The 17,837-nt window shown below is 48.0% G+C and overlaps 1 protein-coding gene across 1 annotated transcript in view; it reads right to left on the reverse strand.

The window, feature by feature from the left end:
• IQGAP2 (IQ motif containing GTPase activating protein 2) overlaps positions 1-17,837 on the reverse strand; it is a 291,748-nt gene that overhangs the window by 126,274 nt on the left and 147,637 nt on the right. The window contains 4 exon segments of the mRNA XM_004703528.2: positions 3,676-3,836; positions 7,849-8,012; positions 12,939-13,026; positions 16,678-16,856. Coding sequence (XP_004703585.1) covers positions 3,676-3,836; positions 7,849-8,012; positions 12,939-13,026; positions 16,678-16,856 — 592 coding nt within the window.

Raw genomic sequence — 17,837 nt, forward strand, 5'->3', positions numbered from 1 at the left:
ACCTTGGATTATCAGGCTGACATCTAGCCCAAAGCACCACCTGGGCTCCTTGATTAAGCACTTTGTCCCTGCAGAAGAGTGTGGCAAACACTGGAGGAGGGTTAGGAAGTGCAGAACGTGGTCCTCGTGAGGAGCTTCCAGATGAGTGAGTACGAAGAAAGACAGAAGCGTCCCAAAGGTATAAAAGCAGAGCACAACCAAGGCCAAACTTAAACACTGCAATGGTGAGGAGGTTCCAAGGGAGAACCACCAGAAGGAACTTCTTATTGGAGGAGCACCTTTCTAGGGCAGGCCCTGAGCACAGCAATCAACCCTCAAATCCAGCGCTGCAGATAGGTCTTTTTCTCAGGCTTTGGAGAAGAAAAACAAACAAACAAACATGGTCCAGCTAAGAAGGGTCCGTCTCATCGCTCAAATGCAGATATTTGAACTGAGCTCCTCCAAGCCCACCAGGCCGGTTTCTCAGAAGCCGGGGCACCGGCTGGGGTGGGGAGAAGGGAGACTACTCATGGAAGCACAATCATGGAGGCGATCTTGGGCTTGGAACTATCAAGACTGTGCCAAGCAGGGATGGGTGAGGGGTCCCGTTGTCCTGGAGGAGAAAGGACAGAAAGTACACGGTGTGTTTGTGGACTAGGACATGGCCCGGCTTTGCTGAGATGCACGTGTCCTTCCCTACGAGCAGGGGTGCAGCTGGGGCTAAGGTCAGAACAGCATGCTTAGAGAACAGGGACATTATGCAGATAGCTACTTTTCAGAACAATTCATCTGGGAACAGTGTACACCCAACACATCCATAATCACTTTTGTAGGCACGAGGCAAAAGAAGCATTCTGGGAGCCATGTCCCTAAGGGTACGAGTCACCATGAATGAGTAAGTGACACTTCTGGGGAAGTGAGTCAACCCAGCCCGCCCACGCCCGCCTGCAGGCTACAAAGAACCGGTCTGGAGAGGCCCTGGATAAAGCAATGCTCCGCACACATGTTAAGGTGCAAACCTGGCTTTCCAAGAACCTGGGGGGTCAGGGAGGCTTGAAAGTGGAATGTAGAATCGGGGCCCAGGGTCAGGGAGAGAGCGAGGGATGGATATGGAGCACAGAGGGAGGACGGATGGAGAAAGAATCCCAGCTATGGAGGCTTGATGAGTTATTGATATTGATTTACTTCCTCGAAATGGGATGTGTAACTATATAGAGTATGCTTCTTTAAAAACACATACATACATGTATCAGTCCCCCCAGAGTCCTCATCTCTTCCAAACTAATATTGGTTTGCATGGTTTAAAAAGGGGGGGGGCAGTAAAATTGACCTAGACTTGGGGTCTTTGGTGACAAACTCATTCATTTTAAACCAAAAGAAGAAAGTGAGACGCAGCGGGTGATTCTTTGGTGCCAATGCCTCTGTCACACAGCACAAGTGGGCCCTGGGTCCCCCCTTGGTAGTGAGTTATCCAGATGGTATCTAAGGGATCCAGAATGTTTTTAAAGAAAATTATATCAAGGTCATAAAAAGTTTAAAGAAAAAGATTCAGGGAGACACTTGCAAGCAGAGACGGTCTCTGTAGGCCCCAATTTGAAAACCACGGTTGTCAACTGAAATGATGTCAATTCCCTAATGGGCATTTGGGAGGGAGGGGTATTATGGATCATTAAAATGAATGATGGTTGGATGTGGGGGAGGAGCTGGGTCCTGTTGTTTTGAGGTCCCACAGGGCTTCCAATCCACCCAGAGGAGCCGTGGCTGTCCGGCAAGCGCACAAACTCCACACTCACTGCCTTCGAGTCGATCCCAACTCACAGCGCCCCCCGAAGGACACGGTAGAACCGTCCCTGCGGTTTCCCGACTGTAACTCTCTGCGGGAGTAGAAAGCCTCTTCTTTTTGTGTGGAGCAGTGGGTGGGGTCAAACGGCTGACTTTGTGGGTACGGACCATGATCCCACCAGGGCTATCGCTCTACTTTGGAGATAGCTCCGTTACTGAACATCCGTGGAGTACGTAGTTCTGTTCTGACACATGTGAAATGCCCTGAGTTAGAACCGACTTGATGGCAGCGGAGCGGGTTGTTGGGCCAGAAATGCAAACCGCACGTGACAGTCTGGGGATAATCGTCATCCCAAGCCTGCCTATTGGACTCTTGATTCTGAATGACGTAACCAGCTCTGTCTTCTACTCTGGCACCAAGGAGGTTGCAGCGAACCCCGGCTGGAGACGAACGAAGGCGGGAGGAACCCATGCGGACGGAAAAGACAGGGAGAACCGTTCTCAGGTTGTTACAGAAGCAGAGGTGAGAAACCCAGGCTCACTGGGGAGACCTCAAACCACCCTGATGGGCTAACGGAAGGTGGCAGCTGGGAAGTGGGATGTTCTGCAGAGGCCTCCCTCATACCGAGAGAAGGAAGCAGGCTGAGGGCACAGGGCACAGGGCAGCTCGAGTGGAGGTTTGTAAGTCTGGAGTCAAGGGTGGTGCCCTTCATGGGAAATGGAGGTAGAAGTCAGTTCCTTTGGAAACTGCCTCTGAGGGGTTGGATGAACATGGTGGCAATAGAATGAGAACCTGTTTCCCCAGGAACGATCCACTGTCCGTCTGCTACTTTTTGGCCTTTCTCTGGAGAGACAAAGAGTCAAATACACCAGCGAGGTCGATTTGCTTTTTCCTGGACACGACCCAAGAGAAGAACCCGATCAGCGGATCCAGAATGAGTAGCTGAGCCGAACTTGCCAAGATTTATGCAGACACCGCCCCCTGGTGGTCACAGAACTCAGGATGGAAACGGGAGCTTCAGGTGTTTCCATGGGGTTGTTCTGAGTTGGGATGGCCTCCGAGGCAGTGAGTGTTTTTGTTCCACTTTGGTCTCTTGAATCTCTACTGTAGTTCCCTGAGCAACAACAAAACCCATGGGTCCTACTCATGGCAACCCGGTATGCTTCAGAGAGCACTGTGCTACCATAGAATTTTCAGTAACGTGAAATTCCAGAAGGACCTACCTCATCAAGCTGTCTCCGGGCAATTCAAACAGTTAACTCTTTGGTTAGTGGCTGAGCACGTGACCATCTGCATCACCCAGAGTCTCCAACTCCTTCACATGGGCCCCTTAGTTTTCCTTCCAGAAATGCAATTGTGTCTTATGGTACAAGCACACTAACTAGTAGCCTATCTTAGAAACAGGAAATCGATAGTAATTCGAGGCTGTTCTCTTCTGCCAAGTGGTCTCAGGATACTCTGAATTTAGCCACCAGAAGAGTGGGGTTTGAGACCCAACTGCCTAACCTCAGCTCCAGACTCCTGGTGCAGCTCCTTCATCAGTAAATCGAGAGACTGCACCGAGGGGCTAGGAAAGCTGCCCCTAACTCTGCTCCAAAAGATGTGCGATGGAAGTCTGACGCTCAACCTTTCTTCTTTTCAGCCCACCTACCGAATACATTTTACTCACGACAGAGCTAGTTCTGAACTGTCACGGGATGATGGCCAGTTTTAGCGCTCCTTCTCCTCCGAGAGGAACAGTCCAAAGATGATCTCTAGCCTTAGAAATACCCCTGAAGCAGCCTGGCTTTCCAAACCCACGGGCATGGGAAATGTGCACCTCTCCCCTAAGGAACAAAGCCTATCGTTTCTGAGATCTGCCAAAGACACAGGTCCCTGATCCACGGAGGCCTGGAAGCCCAGCCCTTCTTTACCGTGCCACACACGCCTCGTCCACATTGTTGAAGCCGATCGTTGGGCTTCTGAGTTGATTCTGCACAGACACGAGGTCGTTGGTGTCCAAGGCTTGGTTCAGTAAAGCAACAGCAGACAACATTTCCACTGCAATCAACAGCTCTTCGTGGGCCAGGTAGTTCTGTTGGAAAAACACAAGGCAATCAAATTTCCCCAAATGGCTTATTTCTTATGTGTGATCGAGCCTCTGAAACTCTCTAAGCTCACTGACATAGAGTCAATGCCGATTCATAGCGACCCTGTAGGACAGGATGGAACTTCCCTTGAGTTTAAGTCTGTCTCCCGAGGAGTGAAGGGTGGTTTAGAACTGCTGACCTTGCAGTTAGCAGCCTCATACATAACCATTATGCCACCAGAGTTTAGAAGGTAAATGTAAAGAACTACGAAAAAGTCTTAAGATTCTGAGATCTCAAAAGAAAGGGGGGCCATGAGCCACCCAATTTGCCTCAGGCGTGAAGGAGCAGGCTTTGGGGTTCTCCTCAGGTGATCATTTTAGAGACTTGAGTTCATTACAATCCAAACCAAACTCGCTCCCACCAAGTCCATTCGGATTCACAGCAACATGATAGCCCTGGTGGGCTTCCGAAACTACAGCTCCTCTTTAAACATCATTTTACTGGGGGCTCGGACAACTCTTATCCCAAGCCATACATCCATCCATTGTGTCAAGCACATTTGTACATTTGTTGCCATCATCATTTTCAAAATATTTGCTTTCTATGAGACTATAACTCTTTATAGGAGTAGAAAGCCTCAACTCTCTCCCAAGGAGAGGCTGGCGGTTTTGAACCACTGACCTTGCAGCTAGCAGCCCGATGTATTACCCACGATACCACCTCAGCAGAGTCTAATTCCACAAGAATTGGCATTCCCATAGTTAATGCCCACTCATAGTTATTTGAGGCTGCTCACAGCCTCCGTCTTACCACCAAATAATTTGGTCAAGGACTAGACAATCCTGGCACTGACTGGGTAAAAACGGTTTGGGTACTTGGTTGCCAACCACAAAGTGAGAGGTTCGAGTGTACGCAGAGGTACCTCAGAAGAGAGGCCTGGTGACTAACCTGCAGAAGCTCAGACATGGAAAGCTCCGTGGCACATGGGGTTGCCAGGAGTGGGTATCAGCTCCACAGTAACGGGTGGGCATGGACTGAGAGTGGACTGGACGGTCAGCTACTTCTTGTTCACCTGAATTACGGGCAAAGTAACGCACTGACCCGGAGTCTTTTTCAGCTCACAGTGACACTAGAGGGCAGAGTGGAGCTACCCCTGTGGGTCGATATCTGACTAGAAGCAACTGTAACTCTTTATAGGCGTAGAAAGCCTCATCGTTCTATCATTGAGCAACTGGTGGATCTGAACTGCGTACCTTGTGGTTAGCAGCCCAATTTTCAATCTACTACATCAGCAGGGCTCCGAAGGGTGAGGGAAAGGAAGACCACAGTTCACCTACAAGTGGTCATCCTAGACAAGTAAGCCAAGGTCTTTAGACCGAGAATATTAATTCTCATTCCAAAAAAGTTATTTTAAGTCACATGTTCGCAATCTAGGTAGAAATTTTACAGTATATCACATCGACTAGATATCTGTATCCATCTGAGATAAATAAGTAAAGAAAATAAGGATCTCTGGTTTGTGTGTGTGTGTGTTTAAATCTGGATCTGGCTTATTAGGAAGCAAACCAACAAAGCCTTCATAGCTTTTCAGAACATCCTACTCCTCCAATGTTCCACGCAATCATTGTAAACGGTCCTACCTTAGTTCACATGGAATGCTGCCTTCTTCAAGTTGAGGAAACATTAATGGGAGCAAGACAAAGAATCTTAGATACTTGGTGGCACTGTGGGCTAAGCATTGGATTGCTCACTGAAAGATCAGTGGTTCAAGCCCACCAGCTTCTCAGGGGGAGAAAGATGAGGCAGGCTGACTGATGTACAGTCTTGGTTAGTCCTAAGGAGTAGGTTAATCCTATGCCATCCAGTAAAGGGCATAGTTGGAAATGACTCAAGTGCAGTGCGCCTTTACATCTTACAAGGGTAGGTCTTTACATTTCAGAGACTGTTGCTAATGGGGATAAGAGGAAGGAAAGAAGAACTGACCGATGGGCTGTAGATTGGCTAACGACCAGCTAAGAGGCTAAGTCGCCATGGGCTTCAAGCGAGGCAGGAATCTCAAAACAAAACTCATTGCCATGGAGTCCACAGCGACTCCTAACAGTCCAACAGCACAGGGTTGACCCGCCCCTGTGCGTTTCTGAGGCATTAAATCTTCACAGGGGTCAAGGCCTGTCTTTCTCCCACGGAGTGGCTGGTGGTCTCAAACTGCTGACTTTATGGTTGGTAACCCAATATGTAACCCACTACGCCAGAGGGGAACAGAAATGAAAGATGAGAACAAATACAATTTTAAAGGTTTAAGTACAATTTTTAAAAGAACCTATTTTCTATCTATAACAAAAACAGCTTATTTTTATTAAAAATTTTTGAAGAAGCTTTGAAGAGCAAGAATAAGAAAGCGAATCCCAATACCTAAGTGCTTTATTTAGTTTATATAGTCTTTTAAAAAATACATTCATAGGTTTTACTGGAGTGTTTTTTTTAAAGATATGGATTTTATTTTTCTTTCCTCATTACAAAAGAAAAGAGAGAGAAAGCTCCATTTTTCACTGTGTCATTCTGCTGAGGATTCTGTGCACTATCACGTTTGCCGTGTTCCTCGAATTCCCAGCACAGGGAAATACCATCGAGTTAAGTGTGCTCTTGTTAGGAAAGCGGGGGCTCGCCCGTTTCTCTAAACCATAAGCAACATCTAAGGCCTCATATTTCAGACTCTGCCTTGAAACTCATGTGACAGAATAACGGGTGACCAATTGTAAACTTCTGCTATACATGACTCAGTTTACCTGTCTGAAAAGCGGTCCCCCTTACGCTCCATCGGTTGTGGATGAGGGCTGCTGCTGACTTATACGCACGCTGGGTGAGTCCCTTTTACTCTCTACTAATGGGACCTTTATAAATAATTATATTTTAAGCTACATTTATATACTTCCAATCAAATTTGAACTTTCAAACTTTTGGGGAGTGGTGGGGTGTGTGCCTTGTCTTGTGAACGGCCGGTCCTCTTTCCTCTCTGGTGGGAAAGTGCAGTTCTGGTTGGTAGATGCACTGTCCGATGGCTCTCTGGAGCTCTCGTCTGCACATCATCGTGTGCGTTTCGCTGCAGGAGGAGTTTACTCGGACACAGGAAGCGCAGACTAAGTTCTTACATTCCCTTTCCTACCTGGTCATCCACTGGCCAGGGTTTGGTGTGTTGAATAATCCTTTTCCCATCTTTTTGAAATAATCGTTCTCAGATTCTGAACTCTTGGCTCTGGTTCTAGCACTTTCCCTCTTGCTCTATTGTTTGGTTTACTCCTGTACTAGGAAGCATTGGCTTAATCACTGTGGCTTTTTATGAATATTCATGTCTGGTGCTGTGGAACATGAAGGAGCATACATTAAAAAAATTCAAAGCCCTGCTGTTAACATTCTTAGTTGCAGGTTTGCTGAAAAGACTCAGGGCCGACTTTCCTAAATCAGGAACATTATGTTTATAAAATCATTTTGGTACCGATGAAAAAATCAGCCAATGGTCTTTAAAAAATCATAGAGAATAAGGGAAAACTATTTTTGTGTGTATCTATATTCACGAATCCATTGCTATCCTAGAGAATGGAGTAGAATTGCCCCATTTGGGTTTCCAAGGCTGAGAATCTATACGGGAGCAGAAAACCTCATCTTTTTAGCAAAGAGCTGATGGTAGGTTTGAACTGCCGGCCCTGTCGTTAGCAGTCCAACAGGTAACCCACTATGCCATCTGAGCTCCTCATATACATTGTGTAGAGCTGCAACTGTGCTCTTAGGTTCTGTGTGCAGACTAAGGGCAAGAATGAAAAGGCAGATGGCTGTGGACTCTGTGCAGTTGGAACAACGATGCCAGGGGCTGACGGGCACCAGTTAATACACACATACACCACCACCACCACCACCACCACCACCACACACACCTTAATGTGCTTTCCCCAGCCAGTCCTCCTCCTCCTCACTTGGACATAAGCATGAGCATCTCCAGAACTGACGGCTCCACCGACTTACCATGGCATTCTGACTCTGCAGGTTGAAGAGCTCATGCTGGTACATAGCAGCCGCAAAGGGATAGACAGCAGGGAGCTGGGCCTCGGGCTTCTCCAGAGCAATCAGCGTCTCCTCCGGGTCGCCTTTCCTGATGACAGCATTGATGTGGTCCACCGCAGCTAGCCCTGAGGGTGGGTGCGATGTCAGCATTCCTCCTCACCACCTGATCCTACCAGCCCATCTTCCCAGGGAGCCAACGCACCCTCACAGCCCACAAGGCCGAGAAATGTAAGCCTAGGAATTCAAAGTCAGTCCAGTACTGGAGTAAGTCCCTACCACAAGCGCAGTCTTGAAGGAGATCGAGTTCTTGAGCTTACTCCTGCCTGGGATGGATGGCTTGCCCAGGAAACCTCTCCTTTCAGGAGCAGCTCTGGTCCCGCCTCTTCCATGAAGCCTCCATGACTGCTCTGGGGCCTCATAATTGCCCATCTGTGGAATCCCCCATAATATTTAGGACTGGGCAGTTCCAGCAGGCACTGATCTCTAATGCTCCTTGTGGGCATCACCTCCAAGGAGACTCTAAGCTCCGAGGAGACCAGAAGGCCGCTTAGCCTTGCTGTAACAGTCCCTCTTTCTCTGGGAACTCTTACATATGCTAGTCCCTGATGTTGTCTCTGCTACTCCGTTCTCAGGATATCCTCAACCCTGTGTTCTATGAAGTATTTCTCTGAAGAACAAGATAATTTTACATTGTGGTAGTTACATCATCTGGTGTCAATTTGAGGATTCAGAGTGAAGGGGTGGAGTCTAGCCTGTCAATCAGGCAGTAGCTTGATGACCTCATTCGGAGGCGCTAAGGAGATAAATAGCTCGCTGGAGGTGGGACACACACTCACTCCCTGTGAGACAGCCCTGTGGAGAAGACACATGGAGAGAGGCTGATGGAGCCAGACCTCTGGAGCCAGAGAAGCCATGTGGGGACCCCTGCCAGCGCTGAGAAGCTTACACCACCACTGGATCCACAAGATTTCCCCACTGCCCTGTGATCTTGCACTGGGCGTCATTGCATGTGTTTCCTGAGTCTGAAGATGATTTTATAGATTGTTATAGGGCATATGGACTAATATCGAACTTATGGACTTGATCTGGACTGGGCTGGGATATTATCCCAATATTCAATTGCTCTTGTATATAAAGCTCTTTCTTATACACATATGCGTCTCTCTGGATTTGTTTCTCTAGTCTACCCAGACTAACATATAGATCATTAAAAAAAAAACCACACCGCTTTAAAACATTACAAACAAACTTCATCTAATGAAACACACCTGTGTCAAATACATTCGTTGTTGTCACTGTGAACCATCCAGTCAGTTCTGACTCACAGTGACACTAGAGGGCAAGGCAGAGCTACCCCATAGATGTCCTACGCTGAAACCTCTATCGGAGCAGATGGTCATGTCTTTTCTCCCGTAGAGGAGGCAGGTGGGTTCGAACTGCTGACCTTTCAGTTAGTAGCTGTGGACTTAACCATTGTGCTGCCAAGGGTCCTACTAAGACAATTCAACGCTACGCTCCGTCACCCAGAACAAAACAAACTTAAAATGAACAAACAAAAAGCCTTCGCCACAGAAACAGCTTTCTAATAACATCTTCTGGTGCACGGCACGCCCTCAAACAAGCCCGAGATCTCTTTACCAGAGAGGAATGTTCCACAGATCACAAAGAACCTGAACTGCAGGGAGCAAGCGGAGGTGCGGCAGACGGCAGGTTTGATTTTCAGAGCACCGGGATGGAACTGCTGGCCCAGGGGCAGGATGACTGATGGATGAACGCTGTGGCGGGAAACCGCAGACGCGGGAGAACCAGAGGGATGCTGGCCTATAAAGGGGGCCTTGAGATAGGAGGACTTGCAGACCCTCAGCTTTTTAGAGCTTTTCAAGGCCTAGTCTGTCATCCCAGTCCATGGGTACACTGCCCTTCAGAGTATTATAACCCTTTCCTGACAGGAGGCGATCTGTCTCCTCTGGATCTGTTCTCGAGCGTTCTTCAATAAAGGCTTTGTAGTCGGCACCATCATTCAGTAGCAGGAACTATTTATGACTAACAGAAACCTTTGTGCCACCCCCACCCCCAAAAAAACCCCAAACCAAAACATACATTCAATCTAAAAGTCTCCAAAAATCTTTTCTATCCTTAGAAGGTGACAAACTAAACATTCCAGAAAGGCAGGCCGGTGGTTATTTTGGGGTAGTTCATGGCGCTGGTAAAATTACCCAGGGCCTCCAGCTGTGTCTGATTCAGCCTCTTGCTTCACTGTTGAGAACACTTATTATAGAGTTTCTACAGCTGGATGGTTGAAAGAACAGAAAATCACATCCTCAAAACATTGCTTAGGAAGCGGTTTCTTCTAAGACCTATGACAAGCTTGTCTTCTCTTCTGCACTTAGCATTTAGAAAAACTTGTCCGTCCTAATTGCCACAGAACATGCTAGATCAAGGGTGGGCAAACTGCAACTCACCAGCCACAAGCGGCTCTTTGGGTGCGTGCACGTGGCTCTGAGGTGACAAGGAGACATTTTAAAAGTCATTATTCAGATCATGGTGATTTCGTTTGTAAAAATATATTTATGGCTCTGGAATAATTTCTAAATTTTTGTGAGGGACAGCACTGGCTCTTCCGTCTCCAACGTCTGCCGACCCTGGGACTAGACGCTGAACAGGACTGCCTGGGTCAGATCTGAAAGAATGACGTAGGGCATCGTTCCAGGTCTCCCCCTGCTGCTCTGCTTGCAACCCGAGAATTTCATTGTGCCGAGCAGGAATGAATTACAGGAAGAAATTGATATTCCACGGAAGAAATTCATACTTAATAAAGTATGTGTCACATCCTCTATTAGAAGGGCTAAAGGCTTGTTCACTGATGAGAGATCCAGCGAAGCTGAAGCCCCCGGACAAGAAGACCATTGATGGACATGACCGCCAAAGCTGTCACTCAAGCCATCAGGACAGCCACGATGCAAGGAAATGCCGAAACATTTCATCATAGGCACCGACGGGGCTGGGGAAAAGCTTGTGCAAGGAGCTATGCTCCCCTACGCTAGAGTGGCAATTGACTTCTTGTCACGTCCCTGTGTGCTGAAGTGTGCGTTAAAGGAAAGGGGCTTTGCGAGGCCATGTTCCCTTCTCCCGGATTACACGTTTCCAGACGGAGAGAAGCCCAACACCTTCAGGGTCATCCTGCCCTTGCTCACTAGGGCCATCCAGCATGGCAACGTCTGTCACCAGCGCCAGCGGGTTATGCCATTACTGCAAACCACTCCATACCGTTTGCTGACAAATGGAAAGAAAGGGTCTAGCCAATGGGGCATTAGCTCTGTGGTTGGGAAATTCATGGCAGTGAGACGTCTTCCAACAGCTACAGTTTGGCGCTTCCCCCAACACGAATGCGAGATTTGCTTCAGCAGCCACAGCGTTCAAAAACCAAGGACGGGAGAAAGCTGGGGGAGCATTCCCTCACGGTCTCCGTGGAAATATGAATTTCTTCCAGTAATTCGTTCCTGCCCGGCACAATGAAACCCTCGGGTTACACACAGAGCACAAGGGGGAGACCTGAAATGATACCCCCTACATCAATGCTAACGTGTTCCACATAGTCAACAAGGGGAAAAAGGGACAGGCACCTGCTCCTCCCAATGTGAAGGTGCTATTTTTAGGGGGGGAAATTACGCTGCAGCACACAACAGTTACACATGTTTATGTACGTGTGTGGGTAAAGTCTCAAAGTGCCCAGTAAGTGACGTGAACCTGCACTGGGCTTCCTGTGTGTGTGTGAACCAGTTAAGGTACGTCTCTGCCAGCTACTGGGGAGCGGCTTCTGAGCAACACCTTCAGGTGTGCTGTTTACTTGAAGTAATCTAGAACAATAAGACTTGGCCTTGCATCCTTTCCACGTGTCCTCAGGAGGACCCCGTCCTGTTGGAGGACACCATGCTAGGCTGAGGGTCAGTGGAAAGGAGGAAGACCCTCGAGGAGATGGGCTGACTCACAAGGGCTGTAAGAACACAACAACAATAGCGAGGCTAGCCAAGGACGAGGCAGTGTTTTGTTGTGGAGTATGCATGGTCACTATGCGTTGCAACTAACTCGAGGGCACACAACAACAACAACAACAACCAAAGAGCAGTGATGACCCTTCAAGATGGCAAACTCATCTAGGCTAAACAGAGGCCAAAGTTGAGAGTAACTGTAATTAGAGGACAATCCGCCTGTACATTTGAACAAGGCTCACCCACTTTATGACACGGGCTACATGCTTGTTCATTGATGAGTGTTTTTTGGATATTTTAACTGAGTTGGGAGTAAGAAATATCAAACAATAGCCTTTACTCCCTTTTTTCTAGTGCTCAAGTAGAATTCTATCAAAGGGGAGGGGGACGAGAAGACTAGCAAACAGCTAGTGTTATCTAAAATTGCATGTGCCTATTGGAATTAAGCTGATGTTTGCTGCTTGACTATGTCCCCAGAGGAATTTGGCTGTGTGACTCCAGAGAGGCTCAGGGGCATAAGGCTCAAACGTGGCATTACGTGTTTTCATCTTGCCTTACAACCCTCTCACCGCTTAGACAAAAGTTACCCAAGGCTCCTTCACTTGGACGAAAGCAAATGAATCTTACAAATCGCAGCCTAGTGGCTGAGTAGTAGTGAAAAAGAAAAACGTAAATACCTCTTAGCACTCTAATGGAACACCATCACATTATCATGGGCAAGGACCTATATAATCTCTTATCAGGTAACTTTTAATATTAGCCCAGAAAAGACACGGGCAAAATGTAAGAGGCACTGTCCCCATCATGAAGCGAAGGTAGGCACTAGCATCAGGATACTTGGAGACAGTTTGCACGGGCTCAGGGGCAGGAACCCAGTAACGCTCAATGAGAAACTGTCGGAGAAATGCACCCGAGCTCGGAGCCATATTGGCATTTAGTTGAGTCTTTTTCATTGCTTAAGGCGGGTTTTACAAGGAAAGTTTAGAGTTGTGCTGGGGCTTCGGTGAAGAGGGTTTGCATCTTGCAGAAGTATCCATTTCCTTTAGACAAGTCATTACTTACTGTTGACCGCATTGATGGTGCCTTGGATTTCTGCTTGAGTCAGCAATTCTTCATACGCATCTCGTTCCTCTTCCGAAATACAGCTATTCTGCAAAACAAAGTCTCTGTTGACTCCCTCAATTAATAACAGGTTTCCAAGGCTCCATAATTGGATGTAAAAATAAAAGCAGTGACAAAGCTTGCCACTGAAACCAATACAAACATTTAAGGGACCCACTCGATGGCCGTGGGTTTCGTTTTAGTTTTGCTTCAAACAGGGCACAGGGGCTACATCTGCTCCGCAAGGGCGGCACAGACACGCAGCACACCAAGTGACCCCCCCAAAAGACTGGTCATCCGAGGGCGAAAACAACACTGTTTGAATATTAGAGGGGAACATGGCCATTTGGGGCGGGGGTGGGGGGTGTAAGATCAAAACCAGTTGGTTAGTGACAGCTTCGTTTGATTTAACCTAAAACAAGCAAGGATGCAAATATGGCTAGCTATAGAACAGGCTAGACACTATCTGCTCCAAAGATTTAGAAAAGGATCCGCCCTCAGTAAGAAGAAAAGGTTCACACAGGGGCAATGACTGAGGAGGGCTTGGAGGAAGGACCGCAATGCTCACAGATGCAGAGAACAGAGTTAGTGGGAAAGCTGGCACACTGGCCACAGTGTGGAGTGCCTGGCCTGGGTCAGCCAATGGATGGGGAAGTCGGTAGGGTGTCATGGAGGTCTTCGAAGGCTAAGCTAAGGACCTGCACTTAATTTTGTAGGAGGAGGGGAAACGGAGGTTGGGGGTGGTGGTGGTGACAGCAAATCCACACTTGAAAGATCCATTCTGCAGCTTCGAGTGCTGAGAGTGGTTGTTCTGGAACGTGACCGGATGCAGGGAGAGCTGTGAGAAGGTGCTGTGAGAATCCCGAGGTGAGGGCTGGGGGGAAGGAGGAGAGGGGTGGTCACAGGAGGGGAGGGAAGACAGACTTTCAAGCGGAGACAGGAAAGAAGGATTCAAGGCAAGAGAAAATTCAGTAGAATACAGCGAAGGACAGCCAGAGTGCCCACTTTGGCTCGGAGATGCCAGGTGTGTCAGGAGAGAACTGGGCTCCCCAGAGCTTTCAACAGCTGATTTTTGGAAGTAGATCATTAGGGATTCCCTCCACCCGGCCCCCCCAATGGCACCTCTGCGTCGTCTTGAACTTGTAATTTTTTTGTTAGCAGTTGATTGTATTAACTACTCTAAGCCGCCGGGACTCTGGATAAGGCACTGTTGTTTGTTGCTATGCAGTTACTTCAGACTTGGGGTGACCTCATGTGCGCAGGGTCCAATTGTTCTGTAGGGTCTTCAGGGCTGTGACCTTTTGGAAGAAGAACGTCAGTCCTAACTCCCAGGGCTCCTCTTGCTGGGCCAAAGCCACCAATCTTAACAGCCAATAATAGAATGTTTACACATTTATACCACCCAGGAATTCTAGTTCCGCCATATTGTTGTTACAGTCAGTTCCAACTCATAGCAACCTGATGTCCACAGAACAACACAGCCAGCAAGCACCGTCTTTACGCTGTTACAGCCACGGGGTCAACCCCCTCACTGAGGGTCTTCCTTGTTCACCAGGCAGGGTCCAACCCTTCTGAGAACATGTCCAAACTAGGTGAGATGAAGTCTCTTCATCGTCCCTTCTAGGAACCACTCTGGCTCTCCTTCTTCCCGGACACATTTGGTTCTTCTCCGGGCAGTTCCGAGTATGGTCAACATTCCTGATGACTACCACAATTCAAAAGGCAACCAACCGTTCTTCGGTCCTCCTCATTCACCGTCCAGCTGCATATGCCCATGAGGTGGTTGGAAATATCACGCTTTTCATTGTGGGTCCCTTAGTGCTCAACGTGACAATTTCGCTTTAGACCGCTTCCAAGGGTGCGTTTGCAGGTTTGCCCCATGCAATTAATTTGTCGATGGATTTCTCCATGGTTCCTTCTATGGGCGTTGATGATGGAGCCAAGCAAAAGCACATCCTTGACAACTTCAGTCTTTTCTCTGGAGCGCGTGGTGCTGCTTATTGGTCTGGTTGTGAAGGCTTTTGTTTGTTCATATGAAGGGCAAGCTATAAGGGGTGGAAGGCAAGTACTGAGACAAGGTTGTTCCTAATCAGGGAAGGATTAGGTTGTTGGAAACCAGACGGAGGCACAGGTAGGAGAAGGGCAATCATGGAAACCAGACGGAGGCACAGGTATGAGAAGGGCAGGGCAGAAGTATCCAATCTTCTGACATGGTGGGCTCGGGGTTTGTCGGGCATCACGGGGAAGGTATCTGGATGAGCACTCATAAGCATATTATAAAAAGCTAATAGCCCTGGTGGCATAGTGGGTAATGCATTGGGCTGCTAAGCACAAGGTCAGCAGTTCAACACCACTAACCACAGCTTTTACTCCAGCAAAGAGTTACAGCCTTGGAAACCCACAGGGGCTGCTCTATCCTATAAGGTTGCTATGAGTCAGAATCAAGTCCATGGCAGTGAGTTTGGGTTTTGGTATAAAGCTGACTGCAAGTTTATCTGATCAAGTGAGGAGGAACAGAGACAGATCTTAGACCCTGGAGAAGCTCCAATCTTGGAGAGAGGAGGAGGAAGGCAGCACAGAGCATACACCAGGCTGGATGCTGGCAAAAGCCAAAACCTGAGAACAGATCACAAGAGCAACTGGTGGGTCTTCGTGACAGAGTTGGCCTTCCCATGGCAAGAACTCAAGGAGAGAGATGTCAGTGAGGAAGAAGTTCTGAGTCTAGACAGGTTTTCAGTTACTGACTTGGCAGGAAGATGTCAAGAACGGAGGTAGGAGGTCCTAGGCAGGGCAGCCTGCCCCGGCTCCTCCAATATAAAGGGCTAACACTCTCGGGAAAATACGAAAAATAAATACATTAAGAAACCATTCTCTCTCTACGTCATCGCACTAAATGATGGACCTCTGCAGGTGATGGTGGGGGTGCCACGGAGTCCATTCCGACCCATAGGGACCCATGTGAAGAAGCAGAACTGTGGATCGGGTTTTCTGAGCGGTACTGTCTTTGGAAGCAGATCACCACATTTTCCTGCTGTGGGGCTGCTGGATGGTCCGAATCACCAGCCTTTCTGCCGGCCTTGGACAGCTCAACCGCTGCATCACCATGGCTTCATTGACCGTTACCAATAAATTCAAGCTAATATATATAATACATTATATTGACTGCGAATTAGTGATACTTAACAAGGAAAAAGCGTCAAGTTGCTACTTATGCACTTTTTGGGTAAGTCATAAGCTTAACCTATAATTTTCATCATAAAAGGAAACTAAATCTCCTTTTACCAAAACCAAACCCAAACAAAAAACTAAACTCACTGCCACAGAGTGACTGGAGGCTTTGAACTGCTGACCTTGTGGTTAGCAGCCCAATGCATAGCCCACTACACTAGCAGGGCTCCAGTTTTCTTATACAGTGCCTGCTTTTCTTGTACACTCACAGATCACCCAAACCAGCTGCCTACCACAGTGGATACCAGTGGATACGACAGTGGATACCAGTGAATACCACAATGGATACCTACTACAGTGGATACCACAGTGGATACCTACCACAGTGGATACCACAGTGGATACCACAGTGGATACCTACCACAGTGGATACCAGTGGAACAATTAATATAAAATTTTACTCGCACCATGCCATTTTTTTTTCAAACTAGCAACAGCTAAATATTTTTATTCTTCAGAATGTATCAGGTACCTTCAGCTTTGCATTTTCCTCTTTTCTCTTTTTGGCTTCCCAGAGTTCCTTCTGATATTCTTGTGCCAGGTGGTCATCCACTAAAGTTAAAACCGCGTTTGGGTTTCTTAGCGTTACGACGGTCTGCTTGGCGATTCCTTTCTCAATGGCTTCGTTAATGGCTATAACGGCGGCATGCACTGAAAAGCAGAGAGAGAGTGTGTTCTCAGCACAAAGCGACGCTGACAACTGCATTGACTCTGCCTACATGCAAACGGTCTTAATGTTCTTCCTTGGCTTTCAGCAAGTGTGCTAAGAGATCTCAGCTATATCGTGGAGTGCTTCTCTGAGCTACCTCTCCAAAAACCTCAACCAAACTCCCTGCCATCGGGCCCGTTCTGCCTCAAAGAGACCCAGCAGGACAGGGCAGGACTGCCCCTGTGGGTTTCCAAGGCTGTGATTCTTCACAGGAGTAGATAGCCTCATTTTTCTCCCATGAAGCAACTGGTGGTTTGGAATTGCCAACCTGAGGTTCATAGCCCAATGTGTAGCCCGCTGCACCACCAGGCCTCCTTTGTACCTCTCAGCATTTGTTAGTCTTTCCAGGTGCTGCGGAGTGGGTTCCAAGTCACAGTGACTCTGTGTACAACAGAAGCCAATACCGGGCCATGCGGTGCCACCCGCACAATCGGTATGTCTGAGCTCCTGCTGCAGTCGCTTTCATTTCACCCAGGGTCTTCCTCTTTTTGGCTGACCCTCTCCTTCACCAGGCACCAGGTTAAGTAGGCCCTGTTAATGTATTCAACTTGCACCGAAAGCCTACAATGAATCAAGCACCATGCCACCCACTGGCATGTGCAGATAAGAAGTCCTGATCTCTTTGTCAAGATGGCACACACAGAGCCATGTGCCTGCCAAGAGCCACCTGTGAGCCAGCCTCCAACCCTAAGAGACTCAGAGCAATGCACACGTGTGGGATACAGAAAGTTTCTCCCCAGGAAGTCACGCTGGCATTGTGAGGTCGGCAGCTTAGAGGTGTTCTCCCTGAGGGCATCGGATACAGAGCAATCAGACCCTGCTAATAAGGAGCGTGGGCTGATTCCTTGAAGGAGAGCCTACAGACAAGGATGTGCGAAATCAAGGATGACCAAGGTTAGGCTGCCATCTTGAATCTCGAATTT

Source organism: Echinops telfairi, unplaced genomic scaffold, assembly GCF_000313985.2.
Source record: "Echinops telfairi isolate 266 unplaced genomic scaffold, ASM31398v2 ScPeMD7_7469;HRSCAF=8507_1, whole genome shotgun sequence".
NCBI classification, from domain to species: domain Eukaryota; kingdom Metazoa; phylum Chordata; class Mammalia; order Afrosoricida; family Tenrecidae; genus Echinops; species Echinops telfairi.